The 27227-nt window shown below is 46.2% G+C and overlaps 1 protein-coding gene across 1 annotated transcript; it reads right to left on the reverse strand.

Annotated features, from left to right (window-relative positions):
- Nucleotides 1-394: 394 nt before the first annotated feature.
- Nucleotides 395-27097, reverse strand: DDB1 (damage specific DNA binding protein 1). Its single transcript, XM_052662546.1, has 27 exons — nucleotides 26900-27097; nucleotides 25549-25697; nucleotides 24379-24495; nucleotides 23815-24036; nucleotides 21642-21756; nucleotides 20654-20751; nucleotides 19796-19954; nucleotides 19114-19197; nucleotides 18428-18544; nucleotides 17725-17827; nucleotides 15050-15125; nucleotides 14853-14961; nucleotides 12046-12224; nucleotides 11786-11949; nucleotides 11573-11680; nucleotides 11209-11416; nucleotides 10338-10433; nucleotides 10121-10232; nucleotides 9035-9158; nucleotides 8552-8716; nucleotides 7747-7841; nucleotides 3919-4089; nucleotides 3509-3618; nucleotides 3083-3252; nucleotides 2799-2901; nucleotides 1488-1611; nucleotides 395-894 (listed from the first exon to the last, which is right to left on the reverse strand). The coding sequence occupies exons 1-27, from the start codon at nucleotides 26958-26960 to the stop codon at nucleotides 811-813; spliced, it is 3423 nt and encodes a 1140-aa protein (XP_052518506.1). The 5' UTR covers nucleotides 26961-27097; the 3' UTR covers nucleotides 395-810.
- Between the last annotated feature and the right edge of the window lie 130 nt (nucleotides 27098-27227).

The raw sequence follows: 27227 nt of genomic DNA on the forward strand, positions 1-27227 counted from the left end.
TGGCTGTGAAGGACAGAATGGTGCTTGCAGTACCCTGAGCACAGAGCGTCTGGGATGCTGGAGAGCCAAGCAGGAAAAGAAGAGCAGAAACAAATAAATCTTTCTTCTTAGACTCTACTTTATTTGGTAAAACTCAGAAACTAACCACCAATTCACGGCCCCCCACCTCCTTTCCTCTGAAGAAGGCAGTTCCCCGGAGACAAAAAGGCTGTGGCTTGGAAATCATCCACCATCTGCAGGTCTTACCCTCAGGCAGCCCATGGCCTGGTGGTCAGCCCTCCAGACCCAAAGCCCTCAGAGGCAACAGAAGAAAGCGAAGGAAGCTCTCACCTCAAAGACAACGAACCCCTCCCACCCCACCTCCCCCCTACCCACAACCCTCCCCAACCCCAAACCTAAATAAAAAGATAGTGAGGACAATGCATGAGTGTGGGAGACACACACACACACACACACACACACATACACACACACACACACACAGAGCTTCCTTTCAGCCAAAGAGCTGCAAAACTGCTCCCTGGAAGGAGGACAATTGGCTGCACCAATCCAGGCTTGGTGGCCCAAGGTGATGGCTGGAATCATATGAGACTGGTAAAAATCCAGGGAGAAAATATTTCACCATCAGCCCTTGCCCAGGTCTCCAGTGAACTGGTTTTCGTTCTACGAAATCCCCATTTCCACTCAGGTAGGCTGTGGCTTCTGGGGCTTAGGGACAGGCTTCCCATGGCCGAGAGACAGTGGCAGGGAGGAGGAGAGCAGGAGGGCAAAGCCTTCAGAGAGGGTCTGGGAAGGGATCCCTGCCCTTGGCTAATGGATCCGAGTTAACTCCTCCACCACCTTGATCAGGTCATCCGCAGTGGCCTCTCGCTTCATCCCGCTGCCATCGTCATACTGCAACGAGGAAAGGGGAAGAGGGGAGGCTGTGAGGGCTGAGAGCGGGCTCTCCCTCCCTGGGGAAGGGGACGCCCACAACGGTACCCTGCGCCACACTGCCGTGGCAGGAGCGAGGACTCATCACCAGAAGCCCGTGCTTCCCCTTGGGGGTCCAGGTGAGCATGGTCTGCTGAGAGCAAAGCTGCCCAGAGGCTGCCACCCAGGATATACATCCACCTCCGTCCGGCTGTTTGCCAGAGGCACCGCCTCCAGTGGGCAATACCCCAAACTCCAGCACCATGGAAACTCCTCTTCTCTGCAGGATCCTGTCCCTGCCCCTTTCCTAAGGATGTGCCAGGGATCCCAGACATGCCCGAAGGTGCCCTCGTTGCTAAAGTTACAGTGCTTGGTGCCTGGTGGGGGAACCCACGAGCCTCAGCCTTATCTCCTTGCCCTTGGACACTACCTTTCCATGTGGGTAGAAGAAAACTTTAAAAAGAGCTCTTGGCACTTGGGAACCAAGGGAGGGGAGGCCTCCTGGTGTGCCTGGCCCTGCAATGGACTTGAGTCACTGGCCCCAGGGCTGCACCCTGCACAGTGGCACAGCTCACCTGTAGGTTTGCCACAACTTCCTGCATCTTGGGCCGGCTGATATCCAGGAAACTCTCAATCAAGTCACCATCGATGAAGCCGGTGGCTGGTTCTGTCTTTCGTTCAGTATGAAAGGATCTCCAAGTGGACAGGTGAGTTAAGGAATGTGCTGATCACTGGGAAATAATAAATACCCTCTCCGAAGTCATCCTTACCTCTGTGCACAAGACCACAGTCTGAAGCAATTATCAGGAGGAGAACAGAAAACAACAGGTTCAGCTAAATATCACAGCTGTTTGGACAGTTTTGCAATTTCAAAGACCTATAAACCGTTACCTAATCCAATGATCCTCTCAACTGGAATAATTGTCAAAATAACATTTTAAAAATTACAGGGATTTCCCCTGCAGCCCAGTGGTTAAGAGTCTGGGCTTTCAATGCCGAGGGCATGAGTTTGTTTAATCCCTAGTCAGGGAACTAAGATGCTGCAAGCCACACAGCAAGACCAAAAACAATTAAAAAATTAAAATTTTAAAAACAGAATACACATGATTCTTAGTTCAGAGCATGGACATGTAGAGATGTTTTTTTTTTTAACAACTGCTCCACGCGAACTGGATGCTTGCCTAGGAAGAACCACTCTTTAAGCCTGGCCTTCACAGATTAATAAACTGAGGCTCAGTGAAACAAGAGATGTGCCTAAAGTCCTGCGGGTTAGCAAAACACCAACAAGTCAGCCTACCTCCTCCCTCCTCGGCGAGAGCTGGTTCATCCTGTCTTACAACAGACTTCTCAGCAGAATCCCCTCCAGAGCCCGAGGGCTCCTCGTCCCTCTCCCATAATAAACAAACTTCCAATAGTACTTGGATCCTCACTGTCCAGGGGGCTGACCCTTGGGCTTCTGGAATTTACAGCTTCTTTGCTTTTCTCCTCCTTTTCCATTTAGCCTCTCTAGCGAGGGTCCTCAAACACCGCTGCCCCAAACAAGATCTCTGAAAGGATGTTCTAAGTTGTGATCTAAACTTAGGTCTGACATGCAACGCCAGAAGGTCAGAAGCAGACACAGTGCATGAACATCAACATACATTTTCAAGATGAACCAATAAAACTGGGAGATAAGTGCATGGGGGTTCATTATACTCATACGGTTCTCTCCAATATCGTGTGCTTGAAATTTTCCATGAGAAGTTTTTACGTAGCCTGTTCCCCACTGGAATCTAGTCAAGACGTTTTCTAGAGGGACAAACTTCCAGAGGCTGCTCACGGTAATGTGCACTCTGCCTGGGCCAGGCCATGTTTTTGAGTAAGGGGGGCACCTCTGGGAAGGATATAAGGAGTGCTCAATCTTGCCCACACTTTTGATGACTTTATTGAGTCGATTCTGCATGTCCAACAAGAGGTTGTACCAGCTCTCTGACAATGAAGTCACCAGGCCTAAGGAAGCAAAGGGAATCAAAAGCTACAGGGCGCTCCAGAGCCCACAGCGAGCACTGCCTACCAAGGGGAGCCCAGGGAGGAGGACAGACCAGCCAGCCACGGACTCTCGAAACCCTGCTCTCCCCTGGCCCTGGGAAGGAGGGCTGCATGGGAGCACCCCCCTCGGGGCCACCCTTACCAATCATGCCATTGACCGTGCCGAAGAGCACCGAGCCCTGCGTGGGCGTGGAAGTCTCGCCCAGGTTCTGCATAACCAGAGAGCCGTGGCAAAAGACGTTGACGAACTCGCCCAAGTGGAAGAGCCCAACCTCCTGGAGGTGTTGCCGCTCCTCGTCCGTGGTGGCAGCGCTGCAAGGGGTGCAAGACACTCACAACCCAGGCCTCCTGTCCCCCCAGACGGGACCCCAAGGACCGCGTGCAGTGATGGACAGACTCCCTGGTGGGCCCACCCAGTCCACAGAGGAGCCGGCCTGAAGAGGCTCATCCATCTCTGCAGCCTGATTCTCTCACAGATACCGTCTACCCCTGTGAAGAGGCGCATGCAAGCCTGTGAGGGCCCTGTGTCCTCACCTACCACAGGCCACTCCCACAGCTGGCCACTCACCTATCCTTCTGACACACAAACAAGTTAAAGGCATTTTCAGCCCCCAGGAAATTGTCATCATCCAAGATTTCCACAGCACTCATCCAGTTGGGGTTAAAGTCTCGAGCAATCTTAAAAAAGACAAAATATAAGAGGGGAAATACAATCAGCAGTTTGCATGCAAGCCAGTGCTGGGACTTGGCCAAGTGCCTGCCCTGCCTGTGTTTAACAACCACCCCTCTAGAGAGAGTCTCCCCTTTGCCTGGCCAACACCGTCCTGGAACAGGGCCTACTCAGAGTTCAAGTTGGGGGTCTCTAAAAAGACTGAACAGATGCACAATTTGTGCTCCAGGGATGAGGTTTCCGCCCACACTGGGCTTCATCACCCCTGACCGCCAGCTTAAGCAAGCCGACTGCCCACACCCCCCTACCTCTTCGAAGTTGCCCTCCATGGGCTTGTAGGCCAGCAGCAGCACCGAGCGCATCAGGTCGCCCACCAGGATGAAGTCGCCCTTGGTCTTCAGGTAGAGCGCCATGATGTTGTTGTAGTGGTTGCACTCGGTGCGCAGCTCCTTCTCCGTCGTCCACTCATAAAGCCGCACCTGGGGGGGCGGGGTGTGAGGGTGGGCAGCGTGTTTCTCTCAGCCCCAGGGGCCTTCCATCTGCTGCACCACTTACCCAAGTGCAGTGTGGGGTGTGAAATGGTTTGCTGCGGAACTTGCATGAGCGTTTGTAATTATCATATATTCATGAAAGATGAAAACAGAGTGAGCACATGAAACAATACTACAAAGTCTTCCTTTATATTAAAAAAAAAGTCAGGATAAAGAAAAATACTAAGTAAATAGTAATGCAAGTAACACTATAGAAATGACGAGATGGTTTTGTGACTTAAGTCTGGTAACTGTCTACAGAAATATCTCTAGAAAGAGAAGATCCATTTCCAATTTCCTGATCAGAAGGAAGATCACCTCCCACCAAACTGCCCTTTCTGAACCCTTCTCAAAACACATACATCCCTGGCACCTTTTGATGTACATCCAATGAGCAAAGAAAATAGAACAGAAAAGTCCAACAGAAACTTACTCTAAAGAACTGAAGTCTCTGGCCACCCCTCTACCCAAAGGGGAAAAAATACCCCTTTTCTCTTCACTGCAGTGTTTCTTCAGTTATAACCATATCTCCAAAAGAAACAAGATGCTTTACGATTAACAGACAGATGAACAGATACTCGGCACGGCCCAGTCCCAGCAGATCCTTCAGGGTCAAGGCAGCCCCACCCAAACCTCTGCACATACAGACACTCCTGGGAAGAATATATTAAGCCATGATTTCTCAAGATGTGTCCAAAGAACCCTAGCTCCACAGGTGTGCACTCCAAGGCTCACTCGTAATAATCACAACGGCTACCACACCTCCTGTTCTGGGTCAAGTGAGCCCAGAACACCACAGATTAGGATAAGCCGAGTTGAACTGGGCTTCCAGACTTCCAAGAGTGGGGTGAAGAAGCGGCAAATGCAAGTAAACATTCTGAGTCTCATGAGCCCTTCCAGCAAATTATGAAACCTAATTGTGGGAACCCCTAACTTAGGAGCAAGTCAGACAGAAGTGTGAGGAACACTACTTGGGCTGGGGTTTGCATAAAGACAGTCTTGTGGGACCGAGCCCTTGAACCTATGACAGCTGACTCCAACTCTGGGCAGCTAAAATCAGAATTCAAGTAAATTACAGGACCCCCAGTTGGAAAACTGATTGTCGTAGGGATAAAAACTCCTCACACATGGTGTCAGAAATGTTGTAAGCAAAGATACAGTTTTCCCTTACTCTCCAAACCTGCCCCACTCACAATCTTCCTCCATCAGTACAGAGCAACACTATCTCTGCTACTCAGGCCAAAACTCTTGACCCTTTATTCCCTTCTCATGACACATCTTCAAGCCCTCAATACTAACATCTGTGGAATCTGACTACCCTTCAGCTCCTCGGTCAGCACATGCTCCCAGCACCGTCCACTGCTCTCTGGGTCATCACCAGAGCCTCTGAGCTGACCTCACTGCTCCTACCCCTGGTCTTCTACCACCCTCTCCGAGATGTGCAGTGAGCTTTTCAAAATGTAACTGCAGGGACTTCACTGGTGGTCCAGTGGTTAAGAACCCACTTTCCATATAGCAGAAACCAACACAATATTGTAAAGCAATTATCCTTCAATTAAAAATAAATAAATTTAAAAAGGAAAAGAATCCACCTTCCAATGCAGGGGACATGAGTTCAATCCCTGGTTGGGGAACTGAGATCCCACATGCCGTAGGGCAACGAAACCCCCCCCCCACACCACAACTAGAAAGCCCGCGCCTACAACAAAAACCCTGTGTGCCACAACTAAGACTGGACACAGCCTAATAAGTAAACCAGCATCTTATATATATATATATATATATATATATTATACATACTTATATAAAAAAATTACAGTCATGTCATGCATTTGCTCAAACCCTCTGGAGGTTCCCATCCCCTCGGAGTAAAACCCAAAGTCCTTACAAACCCAAAGCACACAGCCTATCTGGTTCCGCACGTGCTACCTCCCGGCTGCCTCTCCAACTTATCTCCCAGCACCCAGCACTGCCTTCCCACACTGGGTGCAGGCCGGCCATGGACTCCTGTCACTTGTCTTCTTCCAGAGCAATGCATGGCTGGCTCCCTCCTTTCCCTTAGACATCTGCCCAAAAGCCACTGTGCAAACCCTCCTGAGCATATGACAAAACAGCGCCACCTCCCTGCTTGCACTGGTACCCCGTCAGCTTCTTGTCCTGTTTTTATTTTTCACAAGGTACTTCTCATCGTACATACACATATATATTCTATTTGCTCACAGGCCCCAGGAGGCTAGCTCTTTGTCCAGTTCATCTACTGCTACATCCCAACTACCAAAACAGTGCTTAGTATACTTCAAGTGCTCAGTTAGTACTTCTGAATGAATGTCAAGTTAAAGTACTTAAGGGGACGTCCCTGCTGGTCTAGTGGTTAAGGCTCTGTGCTTTCACTGCAGAGGGTGCAGGTTAGATACCTGGTCTAGGAATTAAGATCTCACGTGCCACAAAGCACAGCCAAAAAATAAATAAAGCTGCTTTCTCTTTGGAAAAAAAAAAGAAGTATTTAAGCAATGATTTTCTACTCTTGATCTTCTCAGAATCTTTCATATGCTACAATGCACCGAGAAGCTTCTAAGCAGAAGATACAGGATACAGCAAGTCCCAAATTTGTTTGACCGTGTATAGTGTATTACTTTTGTGTTTTTTTGGCAAGGGAGGAGGTGAAGTCATGCCAGAAGAAAAGTGGAGAATTTCACAGGCCTAGTATTTCAGGGGTTTACTCAGGATGAATGCAGTTTGGCCCATTCTGTCCCACACAGATGAAATATTGTCAGGCCATGACACATTCTAAGTGCAGGGACCACAGTTCTTACCCTCTTCTCAATTCCCACAGAACAATATGTACAGGGCTTCACAGAACCAAACCTGGCGTCTGGTCCAACCCCACCTCCCCATATTCCCAGCGCCATCCTCCGTGCTCGCTACTCTGCTACCCTTAAAATCAGGACACACACGCAGTTCAGAAAATGCACAGGGCCCAGGCTCTGTGGACGGAGGCGTGAGGCCTGAGGCCGAGGCCAGAGGGAGAAAATGCACGGGGCCCAGGCTCTGTGGACGGAGGCGTGAGGCCTGAGGCCGAGGCCAGAGGGAGAAAATGCACAGGGCCCAGGCTCTGTGGACGGAGGCGTGAGGCCTGAGGCCGAGGCCAGAGGGAGAAAATGCACGGGGACCCAGGCTCTGTGGACAGAGGTGTGAGGCCTGAGGCCGAGGCCAGAGGGAGAAAATGCACGGGGACCCAGGCTCTGTGGACAGAGGTGTGAGGCCTGAGGCCGAGGCCAGAGGGAGAAAATGCACGGGGACCCAGGCTCTGTGGACAGAGGTGTGAGGCCTGAGGCCGAGGCCAGAGGGAGAAAATGCACGGGGCCCAGGCTCTGTGGACGGAGGTGTGAGGCCTGAGGCCGAGGCCAGAGGGAGAAAATGCACGGGGCCCAGGCTCTGTGGACAGAGGCGTGAGGCCTGAGGCCGAGGCCAGAGGGAGAAAATGCACGGGACCCAGGCTCTCTGGACAGAGGCGTGAGGCCTGAGGCCGAGGCCAGAGGGAGAAAATGCACGGGACCCAGGCTCTGTGGACAGAGGTGTGAGGCTGAGGCCAGAAGGAGGGCTCACCGTGCTGTTGATGCTGGCTAACAGCTTCCCGTTAAACTCTACCATGGAGTACACGGCCCCCTTCACCTCCTTTTCAGCCACAGTCTGTAGTTTTCCTGGAGGAAAAAAGATACCCTTCAGTCTCCTTCATGAGCCCACACTTTAATCAGAAGAATCTTGTACTTCCCTTCCCCCCACCCCCGGCTCTAATTCCTGCCCCTCCAAACCCCTCATTTCAAAGCAGAGAATACAGAATCCATATATACTGGGGTTAATTACCTCTAGAAGTGTGGGCCCCCACATAACATGCAACGATTCCAGACAGTGCTCAGATTCTGCCTCCCACCTGGGACTCCAGATCTCCCCTCAAGATGGAGACCAGACTCTACCTCAGCCATCTAACCTGAGGTTTGGGGGCTGACAGCTAGTCTTCAGAGCCATCATGGGTAGGGAGATGAGAAGATGCAGAAACGAGCACCAAGTGCTGACGCTGGAAGAGGGCCTAAGAGGCTGAGCAGCCGAGTGGAGTACACTCCACAGAGTCCTACCAGAAATCCTAATCTCATTCTGGTCGCCCCTCCCGTTCTCTTCCTTTCAAAGAGTGAAAAAGGAAGAAAAAAAGGGGCAGATTTTATTTGTGCCGCTGCTCACATACTCCAAAACTCATTCAGACCATCAAGAGCTTAAGAGAGAAACACCTTGAATCTTGTGTCACTGCAATTAACCCAAGTTCTTCTGCATAACTAAGGCTGAAACCTAAAACTGTCTGTCTGCTTCCTTTCCCAGTTTTTAAATTTCTCAAAAGCCAGAGACTGTGTCCACTTACCATCTGAATACTGAAAGACCACAATACGACCCTGCTTGGGCTCTGCCTCTTCTGGGTACACCATGGCCGTGCCCACAATGAAGTACGTGTTGGGGTCTTTGCCCAACTTGCAGGAGACCAGGCTGAGGGCATACTCATTCTGCAGAAACTGGTGGGCATGAAGCACTAGAAGAAGAACAGTAGAGAGGTGACTGACTGACGACCCCACGCATGTGTGCTTCTGCACTTCTCTGAGGTCCACAGCTCAGCTTGGAGCACAGTACAGAAGGCATCTGCTTCCTGCTACTCCTATCTCCTCGCCAGCCTATTCTGACATGAGGAGGCCCAGTACTCTGAACTCACAGCCAACTCTGAGGCCCCACCCTTTCTTCTCCTCCTAGGATAGTCTGCCAGTGTCTATCAAATTCTGGAATACAGCAGAGCCCAGAAGAGCCTAGCTTAGGGAGGACGTAGGTACACATGACAGAAAGAGCTCATTTGCACCTTCAAAGGTGTGCTGGTCAATGATAAGGAGGTTATGCACCTCCACCTCTTCTCCAAAGGAGGTCTCGTGAGGGGCTGTGCTGCTGGAGAACAGCTTGCTGGAGCTGACGCTGCTGGACAGGGCCTGGGAACAGAGAGAACACACATCACCCCTCTCAAAAGAACGGGTGCTGGGACAGCAGTGTGAGCATCAGACAGGATCAGAGAACAGAGAGGCAGAGTTTGAACGAGAAAAACTTGAGGCTGGCCGCCTGCACAGAGCCCAAGTGCAAAGGGCTTCAGAGAGGACACAGGGACTGAGGCTAAGGATCCAAACTCCATATGGAATTGACACAGCAGTCCAAAACACTGCCAGAATCTAAGGGCATTTAAGAGCACTACAACGGTGATGCTAAGTCAATCAAGAAAGCTAACAAGAAACCCAGGCGACCTAATAAAGTGACAGGCTTCCACCTCTCTCAATGGGAACGGCAGGAAACCACTGCGAATAAAAACGAATACATAAAGACCTACTCTGGATTAAGGGAAGAAGTCAGACCATGGATGTCTGCAAGCAAGAAAGGCAAAGAATACATGGAATAAAATGACCAGCTAACATCTCCACCAGGTCTGTGATGTACGGCTCTAGACAGTTCATTATCATTTTGCAGATGAGAAAACTGAAGCTGCCCAAGGTGACACAGTGAGCCACAACCCTGCAGCCAGTTTTGTCAGACTCCAAGTCCCATGCTGTTACCTACGGCACGACGCTACTACCCATACCCGACACAAAGTGCCCAAAATGATAATGAGAGGAGAGGAATTATTCATAAGGCAAGGGCACTAGGTAGCAAAATCACTGAAGCCACACTTATTCAAAGCTCTTCTCAAGCCTCTACCGAGGCGGCCAAATCCAGCTCCCTGCCTATTTTTTTAAGATTTTACTGGAGCCCAGCTACGCCCACCTGTTGTCTACAGACACCTTTGTAAGGGCCGAGGCAAGTAGCTGTGACTGTGACCTGCAAAGTCTAAAGTATCTACTATCCGACCCTTTCCGAACAGTCTGCCGCTGCTCTCACACCACTGTTCTTCGTCCGCTGCCCTCACCTGGGTGCTGGCGCTGGGCCTCAGAGCAGTTGTGCCCCCACTCGTGTCCTGGACTTCGATGCGGCTGGAAAGGACCCCGAAGCACTGGGACACCTCTTGATAGCAGATCTTCCTACAGAACAAGCATGGAACAACAAGGCCCCTCAGGAAAAGGCTGAAGCGCTGCACGCCCACCCCAGGGCCCCCTCCCCCGCAGCTCCCCTGCCCTGCCCCTCACCTGGGAGATTCATACAGGGGAACCGTCCGAATGTGCAACTTCTGGATCTCATCGATGGTGCCAATCGTGAGGGTGCTGTTGTTGGCCAGTGCCAGGCTGGAAAGAAGGTTCTGGGTTTAGACTGAGTACAGCCAAGGAAGAAAAGGATTCTATGAGGCAACTCCATAAGAGGAAGAAAAACAAGGCAGAATTACACTAGTTTACTACAGGGCAGTGATTCTCAACTACAGCGCTCTGTTAAAACACACCTGAAGTTCAGCCCCACCTCTCCAGATTTTATTTAATTGGTCTGGTTGGGCCTAGGCTGAGATTTTTACAGCTATCTGTTTAACACTAACGTGTAGCATCTGGATATAGAACAGTGATTCTCGAACTATCAAACCACGCTGGCATCAAAACGACCTGGGGGGCTTGTGAAGCTAAGACTGCTGGCCCTGCCCCTGGAGCTTGATTTGGTGGGTCCATGGGCGAGGTGTGAGAATGTACATTTCTAAAAGAGAGTTCCCATGTAGTGCCACGGCTGCAGTGAGAGAGCCACTTTGAGAATCCCTGCTCCAGGGGAACGCATAATGAATCTCTGCCACAGGGACTCTGAAACTTGGCCAGTCACTTGAATTGCCTAAGAGGTTTTCTAAAAATACAGATTCAGATCTGGGCCCCAACCCTAGATCTGCCAAAGCAAACTCTAAGAAAGATTCAAAACCCATTCAGCACATTTAAAAGGCTTACGAGGTATTTCTGCTGCAGGTCTGCAAATCTCTGTTCTACACATCCCATCTCAGCCAGGCTTTGTCACTGCAGAAAGGCTGGAGGGGAAGGGTCATGATGCCTTCTGTCCTGGCTCTCACTGAAGAAAGAAAAAGAGGCTCACCTGTCAGGATAGCCATCTGAATTGAGGGGACACATGTAGTTCACTTCCTTGAGGTTGACATTGGAGAAGACCAATTTGTGGTTGCTGCTGTAGATGACAGTAGGGCGGTCGGAGCAAGCAAAGACGTTGGTGGTTGAAAGAGAACGGAAAGTTCTCAATACCGTGGGCTGGGTGCCCAGAGTCACCTTCTTACGGTCGCTCAACAGGCCTACAGAAAGAACAGCATCAGGAGAAAAACAGAAACAAAACAGGACAAACAGCTGGACTGTGAAGGTTCGAAAGCTGCACCCTGAAGCGAAGCACTCTGCCAACTCCAATACCCTGGATTCTCCAAAGCGCCCCTCACCTGACGCGCTAGTCTCACCTGTCTCGATGTTGAGCCCAAAGTAGAAGAGTGCTCCGTCTCCCAAGGCACAGAGGAGGTAGTGGCTGCTCTCAAAGGTGGTCATCAGGATGGAACGGGGAATGATCTCTGTGAGAAAGACGTACATTGAGCTCTTGTTCCAAATCCTGATTCTGATCCTAACTCAGGCCTTTAAAAGAAACACCCTCCTCCCCACCAAAAAAAGAAACACACCTCCACCCAGCATCTCTTTGTGCAGTAGCTCGAAAGAGGGCAGCTTCGCAATTCGAGCTGAGATGTCTGTCCAGAGGCCGATGGCACAAAGAGGGGACATTCCATTGCTGTCTCCTAGAGGGGTAATGTCCAAGCAGGCCACTTCGTGTTCCATCTCTGTGTGGCTAAACAGAAAAGAATATGGCAGAGAAAGGACTCCGGGGATCAAAGAAGTCCCAGAGAAGAGGGGAGGCAGAAAGAGCAGAGACAGAAACACACACCTGATCTGCCGGAGCTCCTGAGGATGGATCTGCAGGTAGTAGAGGGCCCTCCCCACGGCGACTACTACCTGGCTGCTGTTGCAGGAGGCCACGCTGATATTCTTGCCCTGAGGCTCCTTCCACTCACTGACGAGTGCTTTGGGCTCTTGAGAGACCAGCCTCACAGATGCTGAAGTGATCTAGAGAAAAAAGAGCCATGTCTCCAAGCCCCTGCAGGGATCTGCACAGAGGTGAGAAGGTGGTAAATGCTGCCCTCATGGAACCCTAAGAATAAGGTATGAGGTCCTTCTCTGCTATATAGATAGATTTTTCCAAGTTCCGCAATGACTGATTACATGAAGATGTCATTTTAAACTGAAGCCTTGAAGAAGACTGGCTTCAAGCAGCTTACAGCTCATATACCTACAGCCCGAAAAAGAGAAGGCATTTCCTGTTTCACTCTGATTAAGGCTTGGGTATCACAAATGGCACCCTATGGAAAGGTATCAATGGAGTAGGACCCTGTTTTTCTCAACCCCAAAATCAGATCTCTAAAATACCCAATTTCTGGGAATTCCCTGGTGGTCCAGTGGTTAGGAGTCTGCCTTTTCACTGCCGAGGGCACACATTCAATCCCTGGTCAAGGAACTAACATCCTGCAACCTGTGTAGCACGGCCAAAAGAATCTAAAATATCCAAGTTCTTTACTATGCATGAACCATTAAAATCACATAAAATTCTTCAGTAAATATCAATATATCTTATTTATCAAAATTGAGTTTCTACTTAAAGAAAGACCTTTAGAATTATAAACACTATGGGAGATGCAGAAAAATACCACAAGCTATTACTGATACTAATGAACTACAATGGGATTACATAATACTTCCTAGAGTTATTAAGTCTTTCCATTTGGTAAAGAAACCCATCATTAGTAATAAGTGAGCTGGCATAAAATAGGAAATCAGCTTTTGAAGGGTCTGGTCCAGCACAAATTACAAAACCCGTGCAGCAGCGTAATTTTGAAAATTTAAAAAAAAAAAAAAAAAAGAGGAATGTCCTTGAATAACAAGATATGTGAGCTGGGGCCAGAATTCAGGTCCCAGTTAGAAAACACTGACAAAGCACTGAGTCAGTATCTGGGCACTTCCCACACTTGTTCAACAAAGTGACAGACCTTCCCTCTGGTTTTTAACTAAACCCACCACTGCCTGTTAGCTAAAAGGAAGATCAAGAGAATAAAACGATGGAGACAGTTCAGTAATCCTTAGGCCCTCAAGTGCTATAGCCACGACAGGCAAATACTGCCTCTGCTCAGTGTGGAGAGCAGCTCCCGAGGTGAGGAGGGTGTGCAAAAACCAAGAGCATCACGGTCACTCCCAACTTAAGCCTGCCAGGTCCTGAGAGGTGCACAGAAATCAGGCTCTCATGGCTAACAAGTACAAAGGGCTGTATGATCCTCATTATCACAGAAAAAGTTAAAATAAGTATCTGAACAGTTAGAACTCTAGTTATAAGTAGTACACTGGAAGTGCTATCAAAAGTCACATAGGGATGGTAGCATATGACTAATCTTTTTCTTCTTTGTGCTTCTCAGTATTTTCCAAATAAGTATATATTACTATTAAAATGAGTGGGAAAATGTGTCTCAGATGACAGGATATAATTAGTGCTAAAACAATATCGCCCTGCCCCCCCAAGTATATATATATATATTTATATATATATATGTATACACAATGATCCCATCCATAATAGAAAATGTAAATAAATACGACATAAATGTAATATGTAATAAATGTAAATAAGTACAACATACAGCCATCCCTCAGTACCTGCAGGGGACTGGTTCCAGAATCTCCAGTCAATATCAAATGCATAGATGTTCAAGTCCCTCATATAAAATGGAACAGTATTTGCTTCTAACCTGCTCACATCCTTAAGTGCACTTTAAATCATCTCTAGATTATCTATAATACCTAATACAATGTAGTGTTAGTTGCTCAGTCGTGCCCGAGTCTTTGTGACCCCATGGACTGCAGCCCACCAGGCCCTTCTGTCCATGAGATTTTCCAGGCAAGGATACTGGAGTGGGTTGCCATTTCCTTCTCCAGGGGCTCTTCCCAACCCAGGGATCGAATCCAGGTCCCCTGCACTACAGGCAGATTCTTTACTGACTCAGCTACAAGGGAATCTACAATATAATATACAATGTAAATACTGTAAATAACTGTGAATACAATGTAAATGATATGTAAACAGTGGCTGGTGCAAAGCAAATTCAAGTTTTGCTTTTTGAACTTTCTGATGTTTTTTCCCCCCCAATTTTTTATTTTTTTGGCTGCACCGAGTGGCTTGCAGGATCTCAGTCCGCTGACCAGGAATTGAAGTCCAAGTATCAAGTCCTAGCCACTGGACCTCCAGGGAATTCCCACCCCAAATACTTCTCATCGTGGTTGGTTGAGTCCATGTATGCAAAACCCACAGATAAAAAGGGCCGACTGTACATACATTTGCAAAAGAAAATTAAAACTAAAAGGAGTAACTCCAAAGTTAAAAAAAAAGTTACACTGCTCTCAGCAATGGGTGATTGCTGCTGCCGCTGCCAAGTCACTTCAGTCATGTCTGACTCTGTGCGACCCCACAGACGGCAGCCCACCAGGCTCCCCTGTCCTTGGGATTCTCTAGGTAATTTCAATTTTTTTCCAGGCCTTTTTACATTACTTTTAGAGACATAAAAATTGACTTTTAAAATCCAATGGTGTTCTGTACTACACTCCAGGTCAAAGTGATGCATAAATGGGGCCTGCTCTTTCCTCAGTTACTACCTGGATAAGTTGTTGATGAGCCACGTTGCCACAGAAGAAAGTCTGCTGATCGTCCACAAAACCCATCAGTTCGGTTTCTTCCACTTCCTCTCCGTTTAACATGAGAACTCTGCAGCAGAAGGGAAGGCTGGGGTTAGCCGGACCAGCTGCCCCACCTTGCAATCTTTACATGGATGCTTGGAGCTGACTCGTCTTACCTTGTCTGGCCCACAAAAGAGAGCACCAAAGTGTCATCGGTCTCCCGGTTGGGATCAGACCTCAGTGGCCACAGGCCTGGAACACAGATCAAAGATTAAGAGGCACAGCATGGACCAACACTCGGCTCCACATGGTCTAAGGAAGGAGCAGCCTAACCCCACAGAAAGAGCAAGAAACTCGGAGTCAGTCCTAAGATGAAATACCCACTCTGTTCCTCCCTGGCTTCAAGACACTGAAGAAGTTTGGTATTTTTTAAACTGTTTGAGCTTAATATTTCAAAGCTTTTCATCTGGGGGCTAGGTTGGAAGGAGAGGTATAGGGGTGAGACTATATTGATTTTGGATGGGATAATTCATTTCTACAACTCAAAGTCAAAATTTATTTTTTAAATATTTAATACAGAAGTCTCACTCCTATACTTCTACTAGCCCCCAAATAAGTAAACAATAATAATTTATCCCTCCAATTCTTTTCAATAGATAAATGCTGTATTGCAAGCCAACACAGTAGCCTCTCACAAAGTGTCTACACACTTTTTTTCATCTAATATATGTCTGAGTCCTTATCAGAACCAAACAGTTCCTTGTTTTTGATCTCTGCACAGTATTTATTTTATGGATGTACTAGTTTACTAGCAAGTTCCCAATGATGGATGCTTTTTCAGTATTCTGCCATAATATACAATACCACAATGAATAACCTTATATTTATGTCATCTTATACATATGAAAGTCTATGGGTCAGATGCCCAGAACTGGGCTTAAAGGGTAAATCAGCTGTAATTTCAATAGACACTGCCAATGAGCATGCCCATTCCTCACAGCCTCACCAACACAGACATTGTCACATTTGGATTTTGGCATCTGGTAAAGAATAGTATCACTATTTTGTTTTGATTTGAACTTATTATAAGTTAGGCTTGTTATCTGTCCATTCACGTACCCTGTCAATTTGGAGGCAAGAAGTTTGGTGGTCTTTCTAGAAATTTTTTATCAATTAGACAGATTAGGCCTTTGTGTATAAGATGAACTACAAATGTTTTCATCTAACTGACCATTTCTTCTAACTCCACTTATAGTGTTTTGTTTCTGCCACGCAGAGTATTTTATGTTTATGTTGTTGAATTTATCAGTCTCCTTTTGGCTTCTGTACTTTTGACTCAGAGTTTAAAAGACTTTCCCCACTGCAAAATTAGAAAGGAAATCACCAACTTTTTCTTCTAGCTTTTGCATGGCTTCATTTTTTCACGTTAAGTCTTTGATCTATTTAGATTGTACACATTGTGCAGTGTGGACCCAAACTTATCTTTTTTCAAATGACTCTAGTTATCCCAATACTGTTCATTCAAAAGAATCATCCTAAGCTTACTGAGTTGATACCGCCCCTATCCTACACTAAAGCCCCATATACAATTGTGTCTATTTCTGGACATTTGAGTTTGCTCATGGGACTCCTGCCTATTTGTGCACCAAAACCACACTTTTAATTTTTAAGGTTTAACAGTCCTTTTAATATCTGGTAGGACTAGACCCGCCTCATTGTTCTTTTTTAAGTTTTTCCTACCTTTCCTTGCATCTTCTGCTTCACATTTGGACTTTGACTTGTCCAGGTCAAAGAAAAAAAACTGATATTTTTTTATTGAAATATATTTTAATATAAATATCAAAGAGAGAAAAAGCTTTTATAATATTAATTTATAAGACCTTACCATGTCTTTTTTATTTGATCAATCTATCCTTTCAATCCTTTAAGAGTATTTCAAAGTTTTCCTTAAATAAATTTTGCACAATTCTTGTTAAACTTATTCCATGGTATTTTATCTTTCTAATGCTATTGTAAATTGCCTCTTTCCCTCTACTACACCTTCTAACTGACTGTGTTTTTACATGAAAGCTATTGATTTCAGTACATTAATTTTATATCCTACCTTAATGAGTTCTTACTGTCTCTAGCTATTCAATTAATTCTCTTGAGTTTTGTAGTTTTATGATCTCTTCCTAATTCATATATCTCTTTTTAATCTGTTCTCATCTTATTTTTTTATATTCTAAATTATTTTTTTAAGTTGTGTTGTATATACTACTTTGAACTAATTTTTGCCTTATCAGCCAATCTGATCATCCACTTCTCATAATAGGCGATTTCAGCCTGTTTACATTTACTGATAGTAGATATCTATCAGTTACTCATACAGATGTTTGACATTGAGTTCTATCATATTATTTTAGGTTATGTCTACTGTTTGTATATTAAAAAACTCCTTCGCTATGTAGTCTGTCTTTGATCTTTTTGATCATTAGAGTTCTCTCAGAATTTAGGAAGATTTGTACTTCTGTTCCAGAAGTTACCTTTGATATGTACCTCGTTCTATGACATTCTCAGTCTCCTCTTTCTTTAGGGATTCTATCAGTTCCCTTATATAAACAACATTAAATTTTCCACTAAATTGCCCGTTCCTCTACTCCATTATCCAATTTTGGTCAATATCTTTTTTTTTTAAGTTTACTTTGAAACCTTTAAATACATTTAACCTTCCACTGCTTATCTGGCATTAAAACTTTCTTTTTCTCTTCATTTGATTTGCATTCCTCTAGCTCCCAAGTGTCTTCATGACATGTAATGAGGCCAAAGTCACTCAAATAAGATCTGCATCCTATGTCCACCGAAAGGCTACCTTTGATGCCTGGCAAGTCAATGCTGGCATGCTCGTGGATTCCAATTCCGTTCCGGATGATTCGCAAGGAACCTTCCTTGAATGCCCCAGAGCAAGTGACCAGCTGCAAGTAGAGAAAAGGTTTCTAAATAACCCCCTCCAGAGATGGGGCAACTAGACTGATGCTCAGAAAGTAAACAAGGTGTACCTAAATCCAAGCACCCTCTGCTGGGGAGCTAGGTTTGAGGATGCAGAATTAGCAGAGGGTAACCTCCAAAGTGTCTCAAATTTATCAAGCAGATAGGGCGCCCCAGTCCAAGAAGCAAAAGGGTCCTACCACTGCTCCCAGCAAACTTGTTTCCTTCCTGGGATCCTAGTTTACTAGAAAGTACACAGGATCTGGGGGCAGACACGCTTGCCCTTTAATAGTTACATGACATTGGACAAGTTGTTTAATCCTTCACAGCCTTAAGTTTCCTCACTTCTGAAATAGCCAAGAATCCATATCTAAAAGGGTGCTGGGGTGATCAGAGATAATGTATGTAAAGCGCCTGGCAGACCAAGATAGGCACTCAATAAATGGCAGTAATTCTTGCATTTTTGGAATTAGTGAGTGAGGCTCTCAAAACTTCTCTGCAATGCACATTCCCCATTCAAGCTAAGCAGACCCAGGACACAGTTTGAGTGGCCATACCAACTATCCCTTTCCAGGATGACCCCTTACCTGTCCCTGCCCCTGCCTCTCCAGGTCCACAACACACATGTCCACAATGGGTCCTAAATTGGTAAAGGTTTCCATGGCCACTACGTAGGAGCCTTGTTCATTGCTGTCAACATTAAGCTAAAAAAGAAAGAACAACTTTAGTCTTAGAACACTCCAGATGCACCCTAGAGAGATAGTTATCATCCAAAAGAAACTCAGCCCTACTAGGTCTGCCTTTCCTGTGCCCTACTGGATGCTTCCAGAAGGGCAATGCTGACTAAGGGACATGGGCATCCTATGGGTGACCCACTAACCAGCCAGGAATTTCTAATCTGGCATCCCATGGATGGATTTCAGAGGAATAGTTTGGAAATTAATGTAAAATGTTTGCATGCATTTTCTACAGAGAAGGCTCAAATTCTCATATTCTAGAGGGGATAAAGTACATTAGACTATGATCTATTTGAAGGCAGAAGCTGGGTCTGGTTCACCATTGTATCCACAAAACCTAACACACTGCTGAATGAACATTTAGGACAAAAAGCTCATCAAGGTAGGATGCTACATCAATCAAGCAAAATGGTGTATAATAGGGATAGGGATGAACTGAAGAAACTCTGAGTGGCACCAAACACAGGGGGAAAACTTGATGAAAAAGCAGTGAAGACTGCAAAATAGAAGCCAGAAAGAAGAAAATGTCTTCTCACCTTCACAAGCTGGGAATCACCAAGGCGAGAACCGACAAACACAACACCATTGTCAAGGTACGTCAAGCACTCGGCAATAGAGGTCTAAAAGAAAATCAGTAGCATGAAAGACACCAGAAAGTACTTCACAAGGGATCCAGACACCATCCTATCCATCTCTCAGACCTGTGCCTAGAGAAACAACAACTGCAGCCATGGTCCCCAAAATAAGTCTCCATTTCAAATCCCCAGGTAACATGCAATGAACGTTTCTAAATCCCTTAAGTTTGTGATTCTTCCTTTATCGCATCCCTATAGTCAGAAACATATGTAATTTGTCTTGCAGGTGCCTGATCTAAATGACCATTTTAATCCCAACAGCTCCAAATAGCTAGAGACCTCTAAAATTCACTGAGTTGTTCTTAACAGTGCGATTTTGGAATGTCCTCCCATAAATGAGTATCAGCCTTAGATTAACCTTTAATTCTATAGTGTATCTTTCTGTTTCTCTTTTTACTTGAGCTAGCACCCCACTGCTTGTGAGATTCTCTAGAATCTACTCATTCCAAAACTAACTCCCACAGCAGGACTGAGCATTTGTTATTCGGTGTCAACTCATGTAATTCCCAGCTGCAGTTTGGGACCACACATCTGGGGTCACCAGGCACCTAGCAGAATGTAAAAGAGTCGGGACAAGGCCCACCTCCCCAAGGAGTTCCACACGGAGATCCTTGAGGGTGACGGTGCCATCCATCTGTTCCTCCTTCTCCAAAAGCAGCATGAAGAGCCGTCCTTCCATGTCTCCCAGCAGATAGCGAGAGCCATTGGGGTCCACTCGATTGTGACACACAATTGTGCTTTGCTGCCAAGAGGGAAGACACAATCATTAGATATAAAGCATCTTCCACACCAGACAGTAAACTCTAGCAGACCATTCCATTTACCAAATCCAGTCACTTCATGAGCAAGGAATCCACTCAAGTCACATAGGTGACCAAAAACAGGGACGTTTGATTTTTGAGGACAACGTTCTAAGGAGCTCAATATACTTTAACTGTTTACTCACATATTATTCTACTGGAAAACAAATATACAGAAGAGGAAACAGCTGTAAGTATTCCCTGGACTACGCTACCACAGATTTTGTTATTTAGCCTCAGAAGATAAAAAAGCATGTAAGGCTTCATTTTTATGACTCAATATTTTAAGGTGAATTTTTTTATGACTAATGTTTTAAGTCTATATGTATTTTTCACTTTATTATTTTACATGCTTTGTGCTCTTAAGACTTTAACATTCAATAAAATTACCCGAATTTCTCCTTTCTTCAGATTACACCAGTGAATAGAAAGGATAATCTGAACTTTATTCTCTCTCCCTTAGTTAGCAAGCAAGCTCTTTGTTAGCAAAACCAAGCCAATCTCTCTTTGTACTCCCAGTGACCGACACAGTCTCATATACACAGTGAATAACGTGACAGTTATGAATCCCCTTCTGACCAATGAGGGGGGAAGGAGGGAGAGACAAACAGAAGGAAAAAAAGGAAAGGAATGCTGCTCACCTTAATGATGGGAGGGGCAATCGCCAGGTATTTGTCACCATTGTGATACGTGATGGACTCCTGTCCAATGATGATGGCGCCTCCAAAGGGCTCAGGGACTGCAGGAGAGAGGGCCGCATTAGAATGCTGAGCACCCAGACCCTGCCAAACCCTGAGGCAACTTAGGCACTGAGCCAGCTATCTCTGAGGCGAACTGGAAGATAATCATTATTTTAGACATCAAAGTCCAGGGAACACGATAACCTTTTTCTGAGATTCCTGTCTTAGAAATTGTAAGCTGCCCACTCTGTACTCCTGATAAATATTTTTACTGCCACTCTTTTGAAGTTCACATGGCCTGAAGGGTGGGGAGTCTTCCCAGTGTTCTTCCATATGCATTCTGCCCCTTTCTCTTCTAAACGTCTGATCCAAAAGTTTTTACTTTTCCCCTTGTTCCTTAGCTGAACTTGCCCCATTATCAGGGTTACCATACAGAAGAACCAATTTGCACTTAAGACTTTTAAAATTTCTCTACTGGGTAAAACACACAACAATGTTGAGGAAGGATATAGGATAAACAGCAAAGGCTTTGCCAGTGAGGTACAGGCACAGGCAAGTCCCTCGGCCCTGTTTCCTCGTCTGGGAAATAAAGGAACCAGATAAGATAAGCATTATTGCCTCTTTTGGATTTTAAAAATGTTTGCCAACAATAAAATGAGACTATTTTCCATGTGCCACTTGGCAAATCAATCTCATTGTTTTAGTTAAACCCACCACTGCAAAGAAAGGAAAACTATACTTTGAGGGGAAAGAGTGAAAAACAAGACAATCTTGAAGATGGAAATGCAAAAAGCAAAGAGAAGCACATTTACAGAGAGGAGACATAAGGGAGGGGTGAACAATGCGTGTGCTCAACAGCACTGGAGCACGGAAATAAAGGGGCAGAGAAGGTGGGGAAGGAACAACAGAGAACTGGGGCAGGGCCTATTTCCTATGTCCCCCAACAAACCTGCAATCACCATGGAAGCTTCAGCTTCTACGTTTTCCTGTTTCCAAGGGCCCTTATTGAACTCCTTCTCTCGGAGAGACACCTCATAGGTTTTTACATGCCGCCCCTGAGGGTCCTAGGTGGGGAAAGGTAGAATCATTAGACCCTAGGAAGGGTGAACCCTGGGCTGGAGAAGGGTCCTGAAAGGGACAGCACTGGATGCTCCTGTCACACCGGCCTCCCCATCCTTATCCATGAGCGTGCTGACAGCCACCAGCTGGGCTTGGGACAGTCTGGGGAGACTGCGACTGAGGCCAACTGTTTCTAACAACGAAACCAACAAAGAGATTTAAAAAGTAGAAAAATGAACATGTCACACTGTACTAACCACTATAGAAATATAATGTGCATATACGTACATGTGTGTGTATTTGTGTGTGTGTATCTCCTCTATTCCTTACCTTCAAGGAACTTACAAAATAGCTAAAGAGGAAAAACAAACACATTGAGAATTGAAATGCATTTACAAATTTTAAAACTTTGTTTGACACACTCTCAGACGCAGACTGACGGGGCGGCAGCAGAAAACAGAGCAAGCAGCCCCTCTAACACTGGTCGCAGCTTCCGACCCTGCGTCACCAACACCACCGTCCCCTCCTTTTTCTGAGCCGTGACTCACTTCAGACCTGGAACCATCGAAGTCACCTTTAAGAGACTAAAGGAGCTGGCCTGGGGCCAGGGGAGAGCGGCCGCATCAAAGGCTGGGGCCGGCTCTGGAAAGTTATGGGAGGAATCCGACAGTGTGTTTCAAGGCAGGGACCACATCTCAATCACGGTTATAGCTCCTGACGCACTGTGCATGACTACCTTTCACGTGGTATTTTCCTTTTTCTGTTATCTTTTTAATTTTGGCCATGCCGCGGGGCTTGAAGGATCTCAGTTCCCAGACCAGGGACTGAACCCAGCCCACGACAGTCAAAGTGCTAAATCCTAACCACTGGACCACCAGGGAACTCCCTCACGTGGCAGTTTTCAAACTAACTTTTGGGCACAAAACAGGAGGAAAAAAATAATTTATAGCTGATGAGGATTTTCCCAGCAATGATTAGGAGTAAGACTCAACGTCACCATATGTTCAAGATGGGGTTTGGATTTGGGTCTCCATTTCCCACGTATGGAAATGAAGGTCATTCACAACTGGCAGCCCTGAGCCTGCCCAGAGTCAGTCCTGAATAACCAACATCAATGTCTTAATGACTGGATATTTACAAAACTGAAGAAGGGAGAGAAATCCTAAGTTTTTATTTCAGCTCTGATATTTAATGTATTATAAACAAGATTAAACAAAATCTCCAAAGCTGGTTTCAACCTATTCAAATGAACTATATACCAATCAGGATCAAAGCTGTAGCGCTCAGGTGACACTAAGAAATATACAAAAATACATCAGTATTTCCAATACTTAACACAGCTTTCAAAGTGTTTACATGTCCACACACAGTTCTTAAGACTTGGACTAAGCTTCCTTCCAACATTTATTCAAGCACATGCTACTGAAATAACCTCATGCTGTATGGCCCTTTGTTAAAAGGCTGAGATTTTACCAAGATACAAGCATGTTAGTCTGGTGCTCCGCCACCCTGCCCCCACCCCCACCCCCTCAAGAGATCTGGCCCAGAGAACAGCTGCCCAGGATCAGCTCTACAAAAGTTTTAGGCACAGACTAAAATAGAAGTCAAGAGCCAGCAGTCACCAGAAAGCTGTATGCTGATCAAAGTGTACTTCTTCTTGGAAGACACATAAAGCATCCCCAAGACATTTTCTCACTGCGTGTAAAGGCAATTTCCAGATCATTTCTCTACAGCTAAATTTTAATAATCCCCTAGCATGCCAGTAAGTGACAAAGTATAAACTGGGTCACCCTACACAATCTCCGAGGCGCACAACCAGAGTGTAATCTCAGGATTAAAGCCTGCTACAAGCCCCTGTTTCCTGCCTCCACAATAAGTACTACTGTTCTCAAGGTGCAACCAAAACCTAACACATACTAATTGCATCATTCAAAACATTTCAGGACAAATACATTAAACACTTCTGCCCATTCTACCATGAAATCCAGACATTCTGATGAACAAAAATGAACCCGCCACTGTGCCAAACCACACTGCTGCTCCCTCTCCTCCTGCTCCAGTACCTGGTAGACAAAGCAGATGGTAGGTGCTTGGCAACCATATAAGAACTTGACGTCGATAACATGCAACTCCTCCAGGCGGATGTTAAAGGCCTTGAGCTCTTTATTGTCCCGGTCTAGTGGAATAACCTTGAACAGGCCATCATAGAGTCGCAGGCCAATCATTCGGCACTCGGGGTCAATGATGCCAATAATGCCCGTCTCTGAGGGGCGGCCAATTCGGTCCTGAGAAATAAAACTGGGGTTAGGGAAGAACCTCAACACCTAGGGTAACAGAGAACACTGGGTACCACCTTCCCAGGACGACTTTAGCAGGAGTGGTAGTAAAACGAGTGCCATCTTTTTGACATGCCAAGCAGCCCAAATGTCAGTGTGGGCTTTTTTGCAATATACTGAATCTCAATGAAGTATTATTACCTACCTTATCCCTTGGATTCTGAGTAAAAAAAGTGTTTTCTCCTTGTTTCTCTAACCACACAGAGAGAGCTGCCCCAGCACGTCAATTTCCTTCACCAAATCATGACAACCCTACCTGGAAAACTCATCAGCCTGCAGCAGCCACCTCACCTGCACATTGCCATGAGCTCGAGTTATGATGTCAATGCTCTCGCCACTCTGCTTATACTCCAAGATGCAGGCATTGTACTTAGCTGTCAGGATAAACAGTAGGTCCTTGCTCTCCCCCTGGAAACCAACATCATACTATCAAAATAGATTTCTTTTGAAAACAGGAATACCTATCTAGACTTTCATCATTCCCTAAGCATATGAAATTCTTCAAGAATTTTCTTTTCTCCCTGAAAAAACTCCATGGTGAGCATGTATGTTAATAAACAACATGAGTTACACACACCCTAAGGGTGTGTACAAAAGGTCAAAACTGAAGCTGGTAAACATTTAGTCCACTTCCAAGATTCTGTATCTCTGCTCTACAAACAATGTATTCATCTAGTTCCATGTCAGCTAATCTCAGTTATTCCATTCAAATTCTGAAAGATGACTGTAACGCCTCCTCTAATCCCTCCCAAGTACTTGGAAAAAAGGAAAAAACTGTGAACAAGGGAAGCTCAAATGCATCTACCAAGTCTTTCTTACTTATTAATACAGACCCCACAAAGTGAGTTTTTGTTCAAAGGGTTAGAATTTAAATTTTGAACCCACTGCTTTCTTATCAGATTCAATAAACACATAATGAAGCAACATGGTGGCTATTTTGAAGAAAGCAGCTGGGTTATAATAATGATAATAATTCGATGGTAACTGGCGACAGTGAATGCTCATTATGTGCTAGGTGCTATTCATCTTCACAATAACCCAGAAGACTGGATACTGTTATCCCCATCTTGCAGATGCAGAAATAAGGCTCTGACAGGTTAGGTGACATCCAGTTAGATTTAATAAGGAATAAAGTGTACTGCCCTAACTCCAGAGCCTACTCTCTGAATCACTATGATGGCCCACAGGATGGTGACCCACATTTCAAACTGCTTTCACATCCTCTCCTAAAGAAGTCAACTTGATAAAATAAACTTTTTCCCCAGTGAATTTCTCCTTCTATCTCTTGAAACTTATTAAATAAGAATATAAACTGAAATCTGCCATTCAAAAAGAGAAAAGTTTCTCTCCTAGGCCTTATTGCACCCATCCTAAACGAGCAATGACATAAAACAACATAAACTCAACTACAACCAATAGTTCTCCCCTTGTTGCTGGGCCCAACCAACCCAGAGCACTTACCTTGGGCCTGAAAAGCTCCATGACAGCAATCTTCCCATACATGCCCACCTCTTTAACGGGCCGAAGCCCCTCAGCAGTGACCACATAGATCTCTAATCTCGTATTTTTGGCAATCAACAGGTTCAAGTCTTCCGCTGAAGTAAAGTGTCCTGCAAGAACAGATCCTCTAATTTTTGAAGCCAAAGCACTAAGTAATCCTATCACTTCTACTTAAAACCTCCTGAATTCTCATTTACTTCACATATTTCTCTGGCTCCCTCCATTCTCTCCCTTCTTAACAAATCCTCAAAGAGTCTCACTCCATACGTTCAAGAAAGCTACTTTCTTCATCAGACTAAAAAAAACTAGCCTGGGCCTAACAGCAGCGTGTCCTTCAACTGACAATGACTGTGAAAACCCTTCAGATGGCTCTGTGCCCTCGAATTTCACTTTTCCCATTGCAGTGGCCGACTCATCCTCTAATTAACAAGAGATGCTGGAGAAAGTGTTCCTCTCTTGTCAGTTCCTTAGCTGGATTTTCGCAAAACCTTTACCAAACAGACCAGATCAAACAAAGAGAATTCTCAGAGCTTCACCTTAAAATATTGCTTTGTTTGTCCCGCCTGCCCTCCCAGCAATCTACCAAAACCCCCTCCACACTCCTTCACCGCCTCCAACTCTCCAAACAGTAGTTTTCTTTTGGAATCATGACTAGAATTTATATAAAAATACAAGCTTGAGAGCTTCCTATTGTTGAAAATTTGGTTCGAGATGATTATTCCGGGGTTCTGGACATCTGTGTCCTTAACAATTCTTGCACAAACAAACAAGGCAAGCCCAGCACTGGGCTGGGCCATTCTAAACCCTCTTCCCCAGAAGCTTCTTCTTGTAAACAACAGCCTCAGGCAAAGCGGACTCCTCTCTTTCGCCTAAGTGCGGACACTCTTCACATCCCTGCACATCCCAGGCTCTCCCACTTGAAAATTCGTGCCCCCAAATCGCCATCACCACCGCCCTTTCGCGAGGCCAATCTCGCGGCTCAAGCAACACCGCACAATCAACTCATACCCCACTCTCTGTCCCACTGGGCCCGTCCCTGTCCTCGAGGCCAAGTGACCTCCGAGAACGAAAGTGTACCCTCAAAAGCAGCTTTGACTCCCCTAAAGGCGCTTACTCCCCTAAAAGGAGTGTGTTTAGACAGCTTCTTTGAAGTCGGGGACTGCGGTAGGTCCTTCCGCAGCCAGCGCCTTTCATTCCCCGGGCCCGGTCCTGGCCGCGGGCTTGGTGGCCACCCGGGGGCCGCGGGCTTCCCTAGGCCTCGGTTGCCCCCAGCTCCCTCCCTCGCAGGGGTCTCCTGCCCTGGCAGCCTCACCGGTCACGCAGCCGTTCACGGCGGTGGGCTTCTGTGCCGTTACCACGTAGTTGTACGACATGTCGAGGCCTGGGGCAGCCCACTGGGACTCAAGCGCAACGCTAGAGGTATAGACACGAGCGAAAAGACTAGGATCCCCCACCCGCGCGGCGAACTCCACTGCCGCTGTCTCCGCCCCAGAGACACGTTGCAGGCCAGAGCGACCGGGGCGCGGGGCATCACGGGACGGCCTCACCTGGCCTCTTGGAGGACTCAAGGCGCCAGAGGCGGCCAACCAAGGGAGGCCCCGCCCCCTGAGGCCCCGCCCATTCTCTACCGCCGGAGCTTG

Source organism: Budorcas taxicolor, chromosome 25 (genome assembly GCF_023091745.1).
Source record: "Budorcas taxicolor isolate Tak-1 chromosome 25, Takin1.1, whole genome shotgun sequence".
Taxonomy (NCBI): Eukaryota; Metazoa; Chordata; class Mammalia; order Artiodactyla; family Bovidae; genus Budorcas; species Budorcas taxicolor.

Coding starts and splice junctions, on each gene's coding strand:
- DDB1 (XM_052662546.1), bottom strand. CDS start 26,960: ATGTCGTACAACTACGTGGTAACGGCACAGAAGCCCACCGCCGTGAAC. Junction 11,681..11,785: donor CAAAGAGATGCTGGGTGGAG/GTGTGTTTCTTT, acceptor TCTTTCTCACAG/AGATCATTCCCCGTTCCATC. Junction 4,090..7,746: donor TAGCCAGCATCAACAGCACG/GTGAGCCCTCCT, acceptor CCGCCCCCCCAG/GTGCGGCTTTATGAGTGGAC.